The sequence below is a fragment of the Rhipicephalus microplus genome, chromosome 5 (assembly GCF_043290135.1).
Source record: "Rhipicephalus microplus isolate Deutch F79 chromosome 5, USDA_Rmic, whole genome shotgun sequence".
Classification (NCBI taxonomy): domain Eukaryota; kingdom Metazoa; phylum Arthropoda; class Arachnida; order Ixodida; family Ixodidae; genus Rhipicephalus; species Rhipicephalus microplus.
Genome location: NC_134704.1, coordinates 87,096,546 through 87,113,874, shown reverse-complemented (window position 1 = coordinate 87,113,874; position 17,329 = coordinate 87,096,546). Strand labels below are relative to the sequence as shown.

The window sequence follows — 17,329 nt, the reverse complement described above, 5'->3', positions numbered from 1 at the left end:
GCAAAGAATATAAAAAGAAATATTCGGCAGATCCCACGTAACTGGGAATCGACGTTATGCGAAGCATGCGGAAAGACGGTGACCATGTCGCAATATTTTTTATTGAGTGACAAGTCATAAAATGACGCTAAATATATGTACAAGTGCTTCACGCACAAACAGATGTCGAAGAGTTGCAAATGTTTATATAATCAGCTGTTTGCACTTGGGCAACAATGGCAACTTGAACAAGCGTAGTACCAACTGCAGAAGCTGACGCAAGCGAACATGCTAGTCCGGGACACTGCTACATAAATCAACTTCAGCGCATGATACCTAACCACAGCTCTATCACAGTAGTATATATGTAATGTTTATATAATTGGGTAGGCAGCACTGCAACCACTATTTACATCTAACAAAGATTAGCGTCCATTTGAAAAGTAGTTCCGAGACCTGGCGTTCCTCTGTGATAAAATGCTTTATTGCCACGCAGAATGCTTGAGTTCAATTCCAGCTGTGACCCTGACATTTATTCTTTACATTCGTCAGGACGGCACTACCGATTGTAAAGGGTATGAGGTTGATGAGGGCATCCCACCGCTGCCATCAGTTGTTGAGGGCTCGAGGTTTGATGCCAGGTACGGCGTTTTTTTAGGATAGCTGGCTCCGCGCCGTCATCCGCATAGCCGATCTTCGCCAGTGAGGGGACGCGTTAAGAGAGTTATAACGAAGGTTCATTAACATGATCGTTGAAAGATGAAACTGTACAGAGATTCAGCTATGTACAAAGATTCTGCCTATGATTCAGCCCTTATTTACAAAATGCTTCGGCTTTTATAGCCTCTTGATTCTATACATGGTAGCCAGAAGAAGGCGGTGACCACTGTTGCCACGAATCAGGTGACGTGATGTCTCAGTGGTCTACCCACCAGAAAGGGTGCAGAAATTTGGCCACTCGTGAGAAGAAGAACGTGGGTGAGAATGTCTAATGATCATCACAAGTACACCACACATTGACACACCCGGCCCACGCTTTGAAGGCACCATAGGGCGAGGAGGTATAAAGTCTGGAGAGGGTAAGTGAGCTCCTCTGTGGAGGTGGCCGCTGACACGAACGTCAGCAGCGGTCCATGGCTGCTTTCATCTGCAGGCTTTCAGCTACAGGTTTCCAGAACTCTCTCGAACATGGCAGTCCAAACGCTCGATCCCGAAGAACGGCTGTTCCGATGCCTTCCCACGCTTCCGGACTGTCGGTGCTTTTGTGGTAATTTCGCGTCGGCGACGACAGCCGAGTCGAGAGGCTGACTTCAAGAGAACAGCCACTGTGGCACCGTCCCACGCTGTTCGAACCCGTTCAAGAAAAGGGTTGTCTCGCGAAGCTTTCATTGAGACCCGACCACTACCTGGAAGCTGTACAAGACAGCGTCTAGCTGACTGGGTGCCGATGGGGTTGAAAGCAACCTAGTACACCGGCTTACGCACAATGGCGTCTGCACAGATGAACTGCCGGGCCAAACGTAACAGCTCCTCCACCACCCGGAAAATTTTGGCTGGCCTGCGCTCCCAACCGCTGGGCAAGAAGCGAATGGCTGGTGACGAGGTCGATGTCCTAGCTTGGAACATCCAGCTACGAACTTGCAGCCAACTCCCAAACCTCCTCACATTGATTGACTACAGCGAAACAAACCGCACAACGCAATACAATGCCAAAATCAAGTTCATTGGACTCGCTTAATACCCTCCATGCTTCTAAAAAACGCAAACAAATGAAAATACCCGCTACTAAATAAAATTTTGACACACTTTCGTGCCGCCGAAGTTGCAACAATCATGGAGGTAGAGAGGCCTACTGAAGATGGATCAATTTGCCGTGCCAGAAAAGCACACAAAGGCAAGTACAATATGGCCCCAGAGAAATAAACAACCTCTTTCAAAACTAACCTTCTCCTGCCATCTACACCACGATGTCGCAACTAACGTCTGCTAACTTCTCACTAACCTAATGAAACACAACTAACTACAATAGTTTCATAGGAATGCTGCCTGTACCTACACAGTGTATCGGTACGCATTCTATAATCTCTCATTACACATTTTCAAGGCATAGTCATGAGTACCAAAATGTAGGAGACCCTAACACCAACGAAACCTCACTCACAACAGATTGAACTACGTCTTATAACTACCTGAAACGTATCGTTAACCTCAACGCTCAGTAAAGCGCAACTCTCAGCTCAAAGATCACATGATCTCTAAGCACTCACTAAAATATCAAAAAAAATACAACTTGTGTACTAACACGCTCATTTGCTGGATGTAGCCTCATGTCAGCCCATGTTTTTAGAGAACGCACCGAACTTTGCTGTGTGCCCTAGCAAGACATCATACTCTCAATCATAGAACGCTTAGCATACTAACACATACCTAAACATAGGTCATATCCCTATAACCTAGGCACCACTAAGCACACAACTGAACGTAGAGGTTCGCAAAGAACAACACGCAACAATAAAAAAGAAACGCTAGATGCCATACACTTCAAGAACACCTAACAAAAGTTGCGTAAAATTTGTGCTAAAATCCCTTAATCCAATGATTCTCGAACATGAACATTTCAAAAATCGCTTGGGTTTTATTCTAAAACCTTCCTTGAAATGCTCATTTACTCCTTTAAGACGGTATAAAACTTAGCGCTACACCGAAGGGCCCGAAGAATACAATCTTCGACTCCGCTCACGGGCGTACAAATCTTCATTCGCAACTCACGTGCTCCTATATCAAAGAAAAGCTCATTGCACACAGTCGGTTGACCGATGCGGGTCACTGCTTCCGCATAACGCTTAACAGCTTAACTAAAAACTCTTACAATGCTTAAAAAATCGAGAAGGGAAACACTTTATCTTAACAAACTAGCCGTGGAGATGATATAGGAATATTACTTTAAAACTGAAAATAAGCGAACAAACATGCTTCCAAGAAAATGCTTGCGTCCCACTCTCCTGCTTACAGCTGTCTCTCACTCTTCAATCGTACCCGTGGTGGTCGGGGTCCTGACGGATTCTGAAAAGGCCCGAGACAACAACGTGCACAAGCAACAAGCTGAACTGCACAGTCACGTGTCATTCGGGATTTCAGCCTGGTTCTGTCAGTATAGCAGAGGGAACACGAAAAATGCGTGGGAAAGAGTGACCATGCCTTCTTCGGTTTTGCTCCGGGGTGGTGCTTAGCTACTGTGGCCTTCCTTCGAGGACCACTTCGACTCTCTGGCCCGGCTGCTTGCCACATCTTTCATCCCTTCGTTTGGCCGCGCGTGTTTGCTTCCCCTTTTTACGGTGAAGTTTCCGACCTACCTTTCCTTCACTGCTTTGAAATTCTCGGATTGTGTCACCGGGGTTTTATAGCTCAATGACACCCCATGAAACTCTCTGTCGATGGAATGGGAAGAGTGGCGCGTTCCACGCGATTCTATTCGATAAGAACCTACTGTTCTTTTCATTTTCGTCCGGCGGCTCGGACGCATACAGAGCAACCTTGGCGCCGATGCGAAAATCATTGTTTTGCTTGCTGCGCTTAATGTTTTGAGCATTCCTCAACACACGTAGTGCCGTTTGTCTTGCTCACGGCTCTGCGACTTCTCTTGCATCTGCGCCGCTTCTCGTGGCTCGTTACCGAGCTTCCCGATCGCATCTGAAGCTCATGAACCCTCTCACAGCTTTCGTCAGCTATATTACCTGCACGGTCTAAATGATTTTCGAAAAAAAAAACATCTCTCTTCTGACATTCTAGACTGGCGGACAGGGTAACGCATTGAGGAACAATGCAGCTCTTTGAACAATCTTGGTCGTATTCCTGGGAGATATCTGTAACTGCACTGTTGTCCTCACTCTCTACTTCGGCAGCTTCTGCTGAGCTATCTCCAGTGTTCTTGATCACCTCATTTGCAAGATCCACCATCGTGACAAGCACAGTTGATGTCTTTACCAGATTGTCTACAGCTATTATAGCTGTTGCACTAGCATTCAATTGGTACAAAACTTGTCGCACTCGCTTTGACCTTCGCCGGCCGCTCTACTCAGCGCAGCATCCTTCACAGCTCCCAAACTCGGTTCACCCTCGAACCTGCTGCTATCTTCACATGTGCTAGCCTTTTTTACGGCTGTGAACTGCACCATATTCAATAGGTAATCGCACTTATTTAGCGCTACACTTGCTGATGGCTGAATTTTCTGTCGCATTGCCTTAACTTTACGTTCCAGCATTTCAATCTCTAAGTAGAATGCTCGCTCATTGCTCTTCCATATCTGACTCACGTTTTTCTTTTTCCTCGTTCTTTCTTTCTCTTTCCTTCTGTTCTCTTTTTTTGGTTCCCTCTCTTTTGAAAGCATTTAAAGCCAATTCAATATCCTCCTCAGTGGCTTCTCGCAAAATCAGCTTTAAAATTTGTGGCCTGCCCATTTTTTCTTCGACCTTGATACCTAGGTCTTCACAAATATACAAAAGACTATCTTTTAGTAATGTCTTCACCTTCATGATTGCTGTTTTACTTTGGTCCTGCATCTCACAAATAATTAGTTCATCCTTCTCACTCAATACTCACAAATAGGTGATCTCCCTAGCTCACACACAATCAAGCTTTTATTCAACTCACTCTCACAAAATGATTGATATGTGGGGTTTAACGTCCCAAAACCACCATATGATTATGAGAGACGCCGTAGTGAAGGGCTCCGGAAATTTCGACCACCTGGGGTTCTTTAACGTGCACCCGAATCTGAGCACACAGGCCTACAACATTTCCGCCTCCATCACTCACAAAATGAAGCCTGGAAAGTCAAAGCAAAGACCAAGTACTGACTACAACACTGCATCATGTCACGAGGTCCAACTCACCGCTGCCAACCAGTTGTAAACGGTATGAGGTTGATGATGGCATCCCACCGCTGCCACCAGTTGTTAAGAACTCTAGGTTTGATGGCAGGTACGGCGCGTTTTCTTTAGGGTGACTGCCTCCGCGCCGTCGTTCGCATGGCCGATCTTGTCCAGTGAGGAAACGCTTCAAGAGCGTTAGAACGAAGGTTTATTACCATGATAGTTGAAAGATGGAACTGTAGAGATTCAGCTATGTACAAAGATTCTGCCCATGATTCACCTCTTATTTATAAAATTCTTCGACTTTTATAGCCCGTTGATTCTTTACACAGCAGCCCGAAGAAGGCGGTGACCACTGTTGCGCGAATCAGGTGACGTGATGTCTCAGTGGTCCACCTTCCAGAAAGGGTGCAGAAATTGGACCACTCGTGAGAAGAAGAACGTGAGTGAGAATGTCCAATGGTTATCACGAGTGCACCACACAATGACGCACCCGGCCCGTGCCTTGAAGGCACCGCAGGGCTAGGAGGTAGAGTCCGAAGAAAAAAAGTTTAGCTCCTCCGGGAAATGGCCGCTGACACGAACGTCAGCAGCGGTTCATGGCTGTTTTCAGCTACAGGCTTCCAGAACTCTCTCGTACATGGGAATTGAAACGCTCGATCCCTGAAAACGGGTTCTTCAACGCCTTCCCACGCTTCCGGACTGTTGGTGCATTTGTGGCAATATCGCGTCGGCGACGACAGCCGAGCCGAGACGTTGGCACCAAGAGAACTGCCACAGTGGCACCGTCCCACGCTGTTCGAATCCTCGCGAAGCTTTCGTTTAGATCCGACCACTACCTGGAACCTCTACAGGACAGCATCTAGCCGACTGTGCGCCGATGAGGTTGAAAGCAACCTAGCAGACCGGCTTACGCACAATGGCGTCTGTCCAGATGAACTGCCGGGCCAAACTTAACACGATGCCGGGTATTTCTTGACGCTCGTGCGTTACAATTGCCCATGTGTGTTTGAATCGTTTCTGGGTAGATACAAAGTGTCAACCACCTGTGGCTCGTACCCGCATACAAGAGGCGCATACCCGCCCATGGGTATTTGCCACTGTCTGGCGGGAAGTGTTTGACGACATACGTGACGGTATTGTGACATTATTCATGTCTTGACCAGTGCGTCCTATTCTTCCAACTATCTTACCCTCCCATGCTGATTTCGGTTCACGCTAAGCTAAGGGAGTGACCACAAAAGTACGCAAACCTAAGCGGCTACATAGATAGACAGGTAGATAGATAGATAGATAGATAGATAGATAGATAGATAGATAGATAGATAGATAGATAGATAGATAGATAGATAGATAGATAGATAGATAGATAGATAGATAGATAGATAGATAGATAGATACGCTCAAAGTCGCTGAAGTTTGCTAAGAAATGCTTCGCATATAAAAAATGCCCGCATTAAAACTACAGCTCCAGAATCTAGTTTGTGGAGACTCCTGCGTTATGCTCGTAACCTAAGAGACGGAATGTATATGTATTTACAAGCGCAAGCAATGGCTAAACAAGGGTGCTGTGGTGAGTGCAGAAGCCAGCCTGTTACCATTATTTCAAACTTCTGTGAACTTCTGGCTGCTGCTTACAGTTGTTGAATGAGCATGTTGCTTTGTGGTGAAGTAACAGCTGCTGCATTTTCACTACAACGTTTGTTCTCCCAAGGGCGCCGTGTAGAAAGCATTGGCATAGACGAAGTTAGCACATGCAAATGACTCGTGACGAAAGCTGTGTGCACGTAGTATCCTGAAATACACGCACCCTCCGAGTGGCTGAAGCGAAAGTGATGACAATAAGGTGGGGTGAGATTTCGTGTATTAAGAAATTGCCTTCAGATTTTGCTGTTCTATGACAAAGAACTTTATCTTTAGAAAGTACTTTCGCACGCGGGTATTCACTTTTAATAACAGTTTTAGGTGCTTCCTCTTTCACACGTTAATAGGAAAAAGTATTTGAGCTTTTGCATGATCTTTTTGTCGTTCCAAAAAAACATTTTTTTTTCTGGTTTGTGTATACTTTGCTGGGAAACGTAAAGGCATATGCAAATAAAACTTTTCACATATGTCAAAGGGTGGCATTTACTAAAATGCAACTAAACTCATGAGAGAATGTTCTTTTGTGTTTTTATTATTAAACCATCCATTTAGAAATCATCCTCATACATTGACAAATATGAAAAAATATTACAAATGTAGCTTTTGTTGTGTGCTCACAATTTATTTTTTCCCCTATGAAGCATTGTTTCTTACATGTGTACAAAATTACAAAGCCAGTCGAATGAAACATCTTAACAAAAATAAAACACTCCACAAATAGTTAGGCTATTATTGAGCTGCCACAGATGATGCACGTACATTTAGAGTCTCTTGATAATTTTATCGTCGTACCTTTTATCATCACACCTGTTCAGCAAATTATTAAAACTCATTTTTTGAAGCCTAACCCTACCATAAGTAAGATGTGCAAATGGAAGCTGAACGTCATTTAAAAAAGGGCTGCGTGACGCCCCTGAATTGGAAGAGAAGTTGCGTTCTTCTATTTAAATAACGATAAAGTTTATTCATATGTTGAGTTCACGAATTACAGAGTAAACAAAAGTAAAGAATGACGTAGAGAGCTCGAGTGAGCTAAAAAGAATGGCAAAGTATATCTGAAACTCTTTGCTCTGTTAGTTTAACACCATTATATTGATAAAAATGAACACACACAGTTCTCTCTGATATAAATATCAGGTAATTATTTAGCTAGTTATTCCATTAGTTAGTTAGTTAGTTATATAGTTGGTTAGTTAATAGTTATTTGAACGTCAGTCAGTTCATCAGTTGTGTAGTCCGTTGTGAATCAACACCAGATAAAACTCAGGGAACCCAGAAGTAACTCAGGGGCAAGCAGAGCCGCGCTCTGCTTGCCCCTGAGTTACTTCTGGGTTCCCCTTCTGGGAGGGCGTGAGCTCCTGGACACCGCTCCGAAACCTGCGGTGAGGGGAGTGGTGTGAACAGAGGAGCAGTGTTACACAGGCTAGTCAAGCAGCTGTTTTGCATATAAAATGGTGCAACCATAAATATCTGTGAATTTCCGCAATAAGGCAGCACATTCAAAACAATGGACAAGATTCAAAAAGAAGTGGGCCTTTGAAAACTGCAAGTGATGGCGCAAGTGTAAGTCATTGACCCGAGAAGGTTGCTACTAGGTGCCATAAGCAAAGCATTCACGTTGTTAGAATGAGCTACCCTGTCCGCCACTGGGTGGCTTAGGAAAACTAGGTGGCAGGGGCATTCAGTAATCTTAGACAAGGCATCCACTGATACACTATGCTGTGCTGTTTTTCAGTTCCTTGGTGATGAAGAAGCCTTATTTCAGCTACTAACTGTTCATTAGGTCCATGGCGAAAGGGTGATATAAGGCATTGAAGAGATGCCTTCGAGTCCGAGAAGATCGACCAAATTCCCGAAAGTTCTTTCACTATAAACTCCAGAGCTGCATGAATGGCTGCAAGTTCTGCAGCTGTCGACGACGTCAAATGTGATGTCATGAGTTTATTTGGGATGTGCCTCGCAGGAATAACCACCGCCCCTGCAGAGCTTACTGAAGACACCGAGCCATCCGTGTAAATAAGAAGGCGTCCGTTGTGCTTCTCTGGCAGGAAAAGTAATGTGGCCTGTTTCAGGGCTAGATGCGACAACGTTTTCTTATTTTGGATGCCACGAATAGTAAGAAGGGCTTTGAGTGGGTGTAGGCACCATAATGGTATCGGCGGCTGTGCGGAATATATGGCAATGACCGCGCAGATGAGGTCGCTAGATCTGCACACGATGGTACCCAATACACAGCCATCCCGTTCTCAAGAACCGACGCAGCTACAAGACTTCGTTCGCTTGCACGTGACCTCACACTGGTACAGTGGAACTCGACAGACTTCACAAACGCGCGCCTGCATAACTTGGATCCCGATCTGCAGCTTCGTCTTCCCCCAAGGATATCTAGCGCTGAGGAGACTCTTCTATGCCGCCTGTGGCTTGGAGTGGCCTTCACGAATGCATACTCTTATCTCATCGGGATGGCCAGCTCTCCTACATGCACTTACTGCACTTGCGAAGAAACCATCGCGCACCTTCTGTGTGAGTGCACCTATTTCAACGTGCAAAGACAAGAACTCACTGCAGCTCTGGATAGACTAGACAATCGGCCTTTGTCGGAACAAAGGATTCTTGGTCATTGGCCGAGCCCATCCTCAGCCCAGAAGGCTTTGAAAGCTTTGCTGCGCTTTTTGCGGACAACTGGCCTCAGAGACAGACTTTAGTGTCTTATACTCTTTGATGTTGCCTTTCCTCTGTCGCAATTTTTTTGTAATTTCTCCCTCTCTTCGCAACATATCTTTTTAACATCTTTCATTCCCCTCACCCCTTTCCCCAGCACAGGGTAGCCAGCCGGTCTAAGAACTGGCTAACCTCCGTGTCTTTCCGCTTAAACTTTCTTCCTCCTCCTCCTTCCTCCTCCTTAGACTAGGCATTGTGTATTTAAATTCCGCTTACGTTAGTGTTCTTAAGCATAAATCTGCTTTTATGCTGCGAGAGCGATAAAATAACGACAAAGTAAGGGCACGAAGAAACAGATGACGCTGAAGTTCTTGTACTAATCCAATTAGCGGCAACGTAGAGGATGTTTCAGATTGCTGAGAGGCGGCAATTGTCTGCCATAACATGTCTCCTTTTTACGTTCGATAACAGCACTATGACAACTGGCTCCGGGTAGTGGAAGAATGCGCCGATTTCAACCAGCTGGTGTTTCATAAAAGGTCCCCGCCACACTTTTTAAGCATGGTCGGAAAGCGTGGCCGATCAATAGTAAAGGCTCCCGACAACACGCGAGCCGAATAATATAGCGCAGCACGCATCCTAGAATTCACAAAAAATTATCAAAATCCGCTGAACATAGCTTTTTTCTATCGATCAATCACGGAATAAGCCCACAATTCACTCGTAGTAAGCCGGTCTATCAGCCATTAGCTGATTCAAACATTGCGCGCTTGGTCGTTACAGAGGTTGCCATGGGAGGCCGCGAATAGTCCACGCGTGTGCGCATGATCACACTGAAAAAGCAGCGCATTCGAAGAAAAATGTGCTCAAGGTCACGAGACACACGTGACGTTTTAGGGGCAAAGCTCCTTATAGCGGCACCCGTTCGTCCCCCGTAGTATGTAACAAGTATAGCATTTTGACCTCCAAGTTGGTGCCGGTGAGAGACTTCACTTGTGCGTTGTTGAACAATGCAAAATAGTCCTCAATGTACATGTCAATGGCTGCTATTGGGTAATGAGAGACAGGAGCATTCGGTTTTTAGTTAACGCGCAGACTGCGATCACCATTAGCAGCCATTGGCTAGTACATTGAGCACTATCTGACAAGAAAGAGTTGCTACGTTATACTCGCTGGGTGTAACCGTCACCCCCGGAAGCTTTTCAGGCCTGCGCGTCACGTGACGTGACGTCGACGACGTCACATCGCGCCGGCCGGCCGGCCGCCCTTCGCTGGGTGGCTGCGCCAGCCGCGAGCGCTTGCCGCGAGCGCCGTTCACGCCTACCGACTCGGGCGAGGTGCCTTGACACCATGTCCGCACGATTTATCAAGGTATCGATTGATTGTATGGTTTAACGCGCCGACCCAACGCAGGCGATGAAGCGCGCCGTAGGGGAGGGCTCAGGATCAAGTTTGACTACCTGGGAATCTTTATTGTGTGCCGAAATCTCGTACACACGGGCGTTTTTGCTTTTCGCCTCCATCAGAAATGCGGCCGCCGCAGCCGGGTATCGAAACCGCGCCCTAGTGCTCAGCAGCGCTACGCCTTAGCCACTGAGCCACCGCGGTTGGGGAACTTATCAAGGTATCAAGAAATAATGAATATCGTGAATGGAATAATGCATATTTATTTATCACAGCCAGACGCCGTCTGTACAAATATCACAGTGCGCATTGTTCTAGGTCCAGGCAGACGACAGGCAACACAAGGTGTTGCCCTTAATGCTGAAAATATGCCAAAAGTACAAAACACAATATCTTGCCACATAAAACTCAAAACAAAACAGATTGTAACAGCAAAAACATCCCCGAGCTTTGGAACAGAAAAAGCACACTTTCATTTAAATTGTACGTTAGAGGAAAACATACCATTCGTTTATCATAGTAGCAGTAGCAACACAAGGTATCAGGTTCAAACACTTGCCAAAAAATACAATACATAAGAACACTGGTGACTAAATTGGGGTCCACAGCATGATAAATGACAGTTAGAAAAGTAATTGTACTGCCACAGGTAGGTGCATGTCCTAGGGAAAAAATCAAACAAAAATCTAAGAAAAAACAAATCACAGTGCACAACATGTCTGTACACAGAGTGCACAAGGAAAGTGTACACAGCTTAGGTACCAAAACGGACTGTACAACTGCTACAGTAGGCACCGAGGCAGTTCGAGTTAAAAAAAAAGAAAAAAGTACAGCACTTTTAAAAGCTAACAACTTGTAAAGAGATACAAAACTGGAAACAAGGCTCATTTTACATAAGGCAGAAGTATACCAAGGAAATCAAGTCATGACATGCAATCAAATACACTCTGTGCAGTTTCACAAGAATAAATGTGAAGAGAAAGACGCGACGCTTGGAAAATTACTTTCCAAGAAAAATTCGGGCCTTTCTATTTTTCGCCTTCTGATCTTTTTCAATGCGTAAAAGATCGTTCCTTTGCTTGCACAAGTTGTTGAGCATTATATTTGCTGCACAGTTTGCAACCAATGTGATGAGGAGCTCGTAGGTGTGCCCGTTTTCACACGTATCTATGTCCTCAAGCCTTGGCAGAGAGTCCAGTGTAAGTTGCCGAACGACATTCTTTTGGTTCGGCCCATGGAGAAACTGGGTAGAGGTACTTTCCGTCATGAGCTTTCTAACTACAACCTCTGTGTACATAACTACTGTGATTACAAGAGCAGAAGGAAATTTGAGGCCACCCCGATCCAGTTGTGCGATTAAAGAATGGGTGTCTTCTCCTGTTTCGGCCGTATTTCGGGTAACGACCAATTGCCTCTGGCAGCTTTCACACTTGAGAACTTTCATTGCAGCGTGTGCACAATACCCACCAACATAACCAATCACCGGCATTTGTGCTCTGAGCTCATCAAGGTCAGCATCGCTAACATGAACACTAAAAGAAGTGCCCGCATCCCTGACACTGTCCGTCTCTTCGATGCCTCTGAGATCATCGTTGCTCATCCTTGGAAGGGCATTTTGAAGGCGAATCCTTCCCTCGGTTTCGCAAAGCTGGCGAACAGATATGTGATACTGCCCACCAGCCATCTGCCTGTACTGTCCAAAGCGACTCTCGAGGGTATCCGTCTGGACTTTCCCTAGCAGAATATACTTAAAGTGAAGCTCACTAACGCAGTACTTCACCAATGCCAAAAGGGATTGAGCAGAGAGCCTCAAGGCACTCAATGTCTCCTGGGTAAGTACTCCGGTGTCGTGCCTATAAAATTCCCACACATCGAGCCATGTGATAAAAGCGCTTAGAAAGCTTGCCTTTGGGTCATCTGTGTGGTTTGACATGGGCTCTTCGTAAACATTACGGTGATGGAAGCCCTTACTAGGTGTCTTTACATTGACAATGCTCCACCAACGAAGAATTATTTTGATGAACTCGGCGGTTGCTGTAGCATGTTGAAAATCAGTATGACCCTTGCGAGCGGCCAGGGCTTCGGCTACGTGTGGATTAAAAACCTGCAGTACGAGTTTGACGTCCTGTCGTTCAAAGCTGCTTGGATTTAGAGCTTTTGACGTCAAGCCATACCCAGACTTCAGAAGCAGGGGTGACTCCTCTTTATGCAAATCTCTCAAATGCTTAAATGAAGCAGTCATCTTGCATTCGGGATGAACTTCATTGTTCGAAAGCTCGAAGCGTGGGTAGAAAAAGCAAGTTCCAGCATTTTTCTGGTTGAGCCAGTTATTTCTTATGCATTTAAATAGATGCACAGCATCCACCACGTAAAATAACGGCCGATCTGGGTCTGCCGGATGCGGGTAAACAGGGCTAAGCTTTGGTTCTGGCAGAAACATCTTCATTGCCTTCCTGTTCAGCGAGTTATTGTCACAGACAACGGCTATGACCCTGTATCCAATTTCTTCTAAGCCCAAGATCACCTTCTTCAGCATGCAATGAAGATCTTCACCCTGTAAGGCTTTTACCGGAAGAATGTGCGCCACCTCCTTGAATGCGCTCAGCAAACTTTGTATCATAAACACGTGCACCGATGTGGCCGCTTCGTTGGAGTTAACTGCTGCACCACATATGTTCCCACCTTTGTAATCTAAACAAGGTTTGATATAAATCTCGTCAAGCATCAGCGTCACAGTGTGTTCATGTGCCTGCAGATGTTTGAATCTCTGAGACACATACTGAAGGAAAGTGTCGTCAGAAGAATCAACTTGTGGGCACATTTGAATAGACGAGCACACTTTTCTAATAGTGCTTGGGTGGGGCAAAGTTAGTGCACCTGTGCTTCTCAGGAACTTGTAGGCATGTGGTGATATTGTACGCAAGATGCATGCAAAGACCATCACCTGTGCGCTATACTGAATGCGCTTTGCAGAAAGGAGTAGTAGCTGCTCCTTCATAAATTTCACCGTCTCTTTCTTGCCTTCATCAATGCTGGCTTCCAATTTGTCCAGAAGGGAATGTATTGCTTGAGCCAGGTGGCGATAAGTGCAGCGCTCCTCAGACAGCATCGACAGGTTGTTCAAAATTTCCAACAAGGAACTTACTTTTTGAACTGAGTCTGGTACAACAGCGCTACCAAGGTTCTTGATTGGTGAACCTTGATAGCAGGCAAAGACTTCAAGGTTTGCAAACACGGTCAATGACGCATTCAAACAAGGTTCACGATAGTCGATAATGTTCAAAAACATGGAGCACTCTTCTTTATGAATCACAGTCCACTTCGGAGACACTGACACCCTTTGCAGGCGAGCCCTTAGTTCTTCGAGGGACGAAAACCGGTCTCGTTCTTGCTCCGCTTCATATGACGCCAGCGACTCTTCTACAGCACGGGCGAGTTGGGAGGCTTCTTGTCGGCTCCTCTTGGCGTCAGGGGTTTCTCTCGTGCTCTTGTCTCGTACTGAAAGGTAGGACGGACAGCCGGGAAATACCGTTGGGACAGATCCAGGACGCAACCGTGGTACTGGGAGTGCAACTTCAATAACTCTCCCAGTCCTTGGATACGTGTACGATGTCGTCTTCTCGATGCATGAAGCGTCGAAATGATCCGCGCACACCTGCACAAACGTTTCAAGAACGTCTGAGACGCCACTTCTCAAAAGAAAAAAATGCGCTCCCGTTTGCATGACCGTGTTTACAGTCCGTGTAGCTAAAACAAAGTCTACCTACGTTTCGCAAGCATCTAAATAAAAGCGCTGCGCTAAGCGGTACAAGCAACATGAAAGGAAACACGGGAGCGTGATGTCACCGCACTCCACGAAGCGCTTCCACCGAGAGCTTGCAAGAATGGACGACACCACGGCACTGTTAGTGAACAAAGCGCAGCTGACCATCCTTGCTGCGAACGCTGCTGGCGTCAGCGCTTCGCGAGGCCCGGCGGCCACACGCTCAAGTATTTCCCATCATAGGTGATTTCTACCCGAACAAGCAACGACAAGCTAAGAACAGGAGCATCTCAAATTCTTACCTTAGTGCACGAAGTCGGCACGAAGTCCTTCCTAGGAATGGCGCGTAGCCATTGTTTGAGAGCGTCGGCGTCTTTAGGGAAGGAAAACACTTGTATCTTCTTTCCTGTTTTGTAGTTGCCGGTGCATCCGGGTACACAACACTTATTCGGCATTGTCGCATCACTCCAGCATCACGCACGGAAACGAAATTGCCGCAAAACAACAACGGAAAGCAACAAACGCGAAACACCGTCAACACCACGCCGCCGAACCGTCACCACCGCCGCCCGCGCTGCGCTCGCTGCCGCTGCGGCTTCCCCGAGAGTCGGCCGGCCGGAAATGACGTCAGATTGCTGGGCGCAGGCCTGAAAAGATTTTCCGGGGGTGACGGTGTAACCTCCTTAGCTTTAGAAAGGTTTACAAAGCGTTGAGTCGCAGTGCCATGAATACAATGAGCTTGTTTATACCATGAATGAACTCGAGGTGGTTAAAAAAATTGCCCGCAGCCTCCCTCGGGGGAACACTGAGGAGGATGCGGACCATATAATTGGTTAACGGGGTGTTAAAGTGCGACTTACTTGGGTCGATGGCTAAATTGGTTAACGTGGTTGTGAAATGGGGTGTTAAATTGCGACTTACTTGGGTCGATGGCTAAATTGGTTAACGTGGTTGTAGGAGGGGGTGTTAAATGAGTGAACACGTACACACGTATGCGAAAGGGCGGCGCTGGTCGAAGGGACGTCGATCATTGTGTTTGTGGATTCGTTGGAATTCATTCCACCGCGACCTTGGACGTCGACGCGCCGTACAAACCAACCGACGAGCGGCAACTGAGCGAGCGAGCGCCGACCTTGAGTATATATACAGCACGACGGCGCATGCACTGTCAGCTGTTGAATGTTCTCGAAGCGCGACGCCACATGCGCGTCCACTGGAGAATCAGGAGAATTGTAGATGTCGAACGCGGTGTGTAGATGAGGAAGGGTGCACAGATGGTGGAGGAGTGAAGCGCGCGCGGTGTGTAGAGGAGGAAGGGATGCACAGATGGTGGAAGAGTGGGTGACGGCGCGACGGCGCATGCGCGCGCGTCAGCTGTCGAATGTTCGAGACGCGGTGCGGACGGCGCGGACGGCGCAGACGGCGCACTACAAGGCGCGAGTATAAGATGCTTCCGCATCTAAAATGGGAAGTAGATACGAAGCGCAAGCTGTAAGAAAGTAAAAGCCGAATTCTCCGCCTCTCATTTCCCATGCATTAGCAGCCAGTGGCATGTACATTGAGCACTATCTGAATGAAAAAGTTTGCTACGTCATACTCGCTGGGCGTAACCTCCTTGGTTTTCGAAAGGTTTAGCGAGCGTTCGGCCGCAGTGCCATGAATACAGTGAACTAGTATATACCATGAACTCGAGGTGGTTAAAGGTGGGAAGTGGACCGGAAGCGCAAGCCGTAAGAAAGTGTGCGTGTGCCACCTCTCGTTTAGTCCTTGGAATGTCCGCTGGATGGCGGTGCTTCTATATGGGGAATATATGATGAAAAGATGCGAGATGGTGGTACTTGGAGTGTTGAATAGATGGACGAACGGACACATAGACAGATGCATGGATGGACGCATGAACGGACGCAGGGGCGGCTGCATGGACGAACGCAGGGACGGACGCACGAACAGACGCACGCACGTACGGGCTGATGGACGCATGGACGGTCACACTGATGGACGCATGGACGGACGGAAGCAAGAACGAATGGACGGACGAATTCTTCGCCCCACTCTCCATCACTCATTCCGTGGATAAGCTGCCATTTTTTTCTTTGCGCCTGTCAACCCTCCCTGCTTAGCTTCCAGCGCTTTTGTCGGGACGACAGAAGAGAGATTGCAATCACAGCATGTGACGAATCCTTGTAACTCCACTCGCACTGGAGAAATTTTTAAAATTTTTGTGCTGTTTATTTCGTGAGGGAATAAGCTCTACCAGAGAGTTCATTCCATGGTTCTTTGAAAAAATGTTTCAGGGCCCCTTTTAGGCAGTGGCATATATAGCAGTACATGGGTCTGTATCATTTCGCCTCCATTCAATCGTGACACCCTTGCTGGCACCAAAACAGCGACGTTCGGGGTCAGCGACCGAGAATAGTGTATTTCTATTGATGGCTTCTACAGCGTATGTGTGCAGCCCCGCCGCTGTGGTCTAGTGGCAAAGGTACTCGGCTGCTGACCCGTAGCTCGCGGGATCGAATCCCGGCTGCGGTGGCTGTATTTCCGATGGAGGCGCACATGTTGTAATCCCGTGTGCTCAGATTTGGGTGCACGTTAAAGAACACCAGGTGGTCGAAATTTCCGGAGCTCTCCACTACGGCGTCCCTCATATTGATATGGTGGTTTTGGGACTTTAAACAGCAAATATCAATCAGTGTATATGCGCAAACAGCTACAATTTTTACAAACGCGTTAAAGATATCAGCCAGCAGAGACAAAATCACCCGCAAGGTGCCTTACTAGTGTTACGCAACACGAGTGTGTGGAAGTTCCGCTAACTTAAATTTTCCTACGGTGTGAAGTTAAGTTGTCACTGCGTCTATCGAAGCCAGCGTTCCTTGCTGCCATTGAGATGCTTTAACTGCGTCGTTGCCGACTCGCTCCCTATCGACGCTTGTTAGTGTTGTGGCGCAGTACTTCAATGCCACCGCCATGCGCCCCGCTTTGCACCACCAATAAAAGAGGACT

General features: G+C 46.9%; 1 protein-coding gene across 1 annotated transcript; it reads right to left on the bottom strand.

The window, feature by feature from the left end:
* Positions 1 to 10,800: 10,800 nt before the first annotated feature.
* On the bottom strand, positions 10,801 to 14,990 carry LOC142817852 (uncharacterized). Its single transcript, XM_075895737.1, has 2 exons — positions 14,626 to 14,990; positions 10,801 to 14,215 (listed from the first exon to the last, which is right to left on the bottom strand). Exons 1-2 carry the CDS (start codon positions 14,776 to 14,778, stop codon positions 11,561 to 11,563), a joined length of 2,808 nt encoding a protein of 935 aa, XP_075751852.1. The 5' UTR covers positions 14,779 to 14,990; the 3' UTR covers positions 10,801 to 11,560.
* Between the last annotated feature and the right edge of the window lie 2,339 nt (positions 14,991 to 17,329).

Bases quoted from the DNA above. Each gene is read 5' to 3' on its own strand.
- LOC142817852 (XM_075895737.1), bottom strand. From the start codon at position 14,778: ATGCCGAATAAGTGTTGTGTACCCGGATGCACCGGCAACTACAAAACA. The intron at 14,216-14,625 runs GTAAGAATTTGA...ACGTTTGTGCAG, and splicing joins TGCCGACTTCGTGCACTAAG to GTGTGCGCGGATCATTTCGA.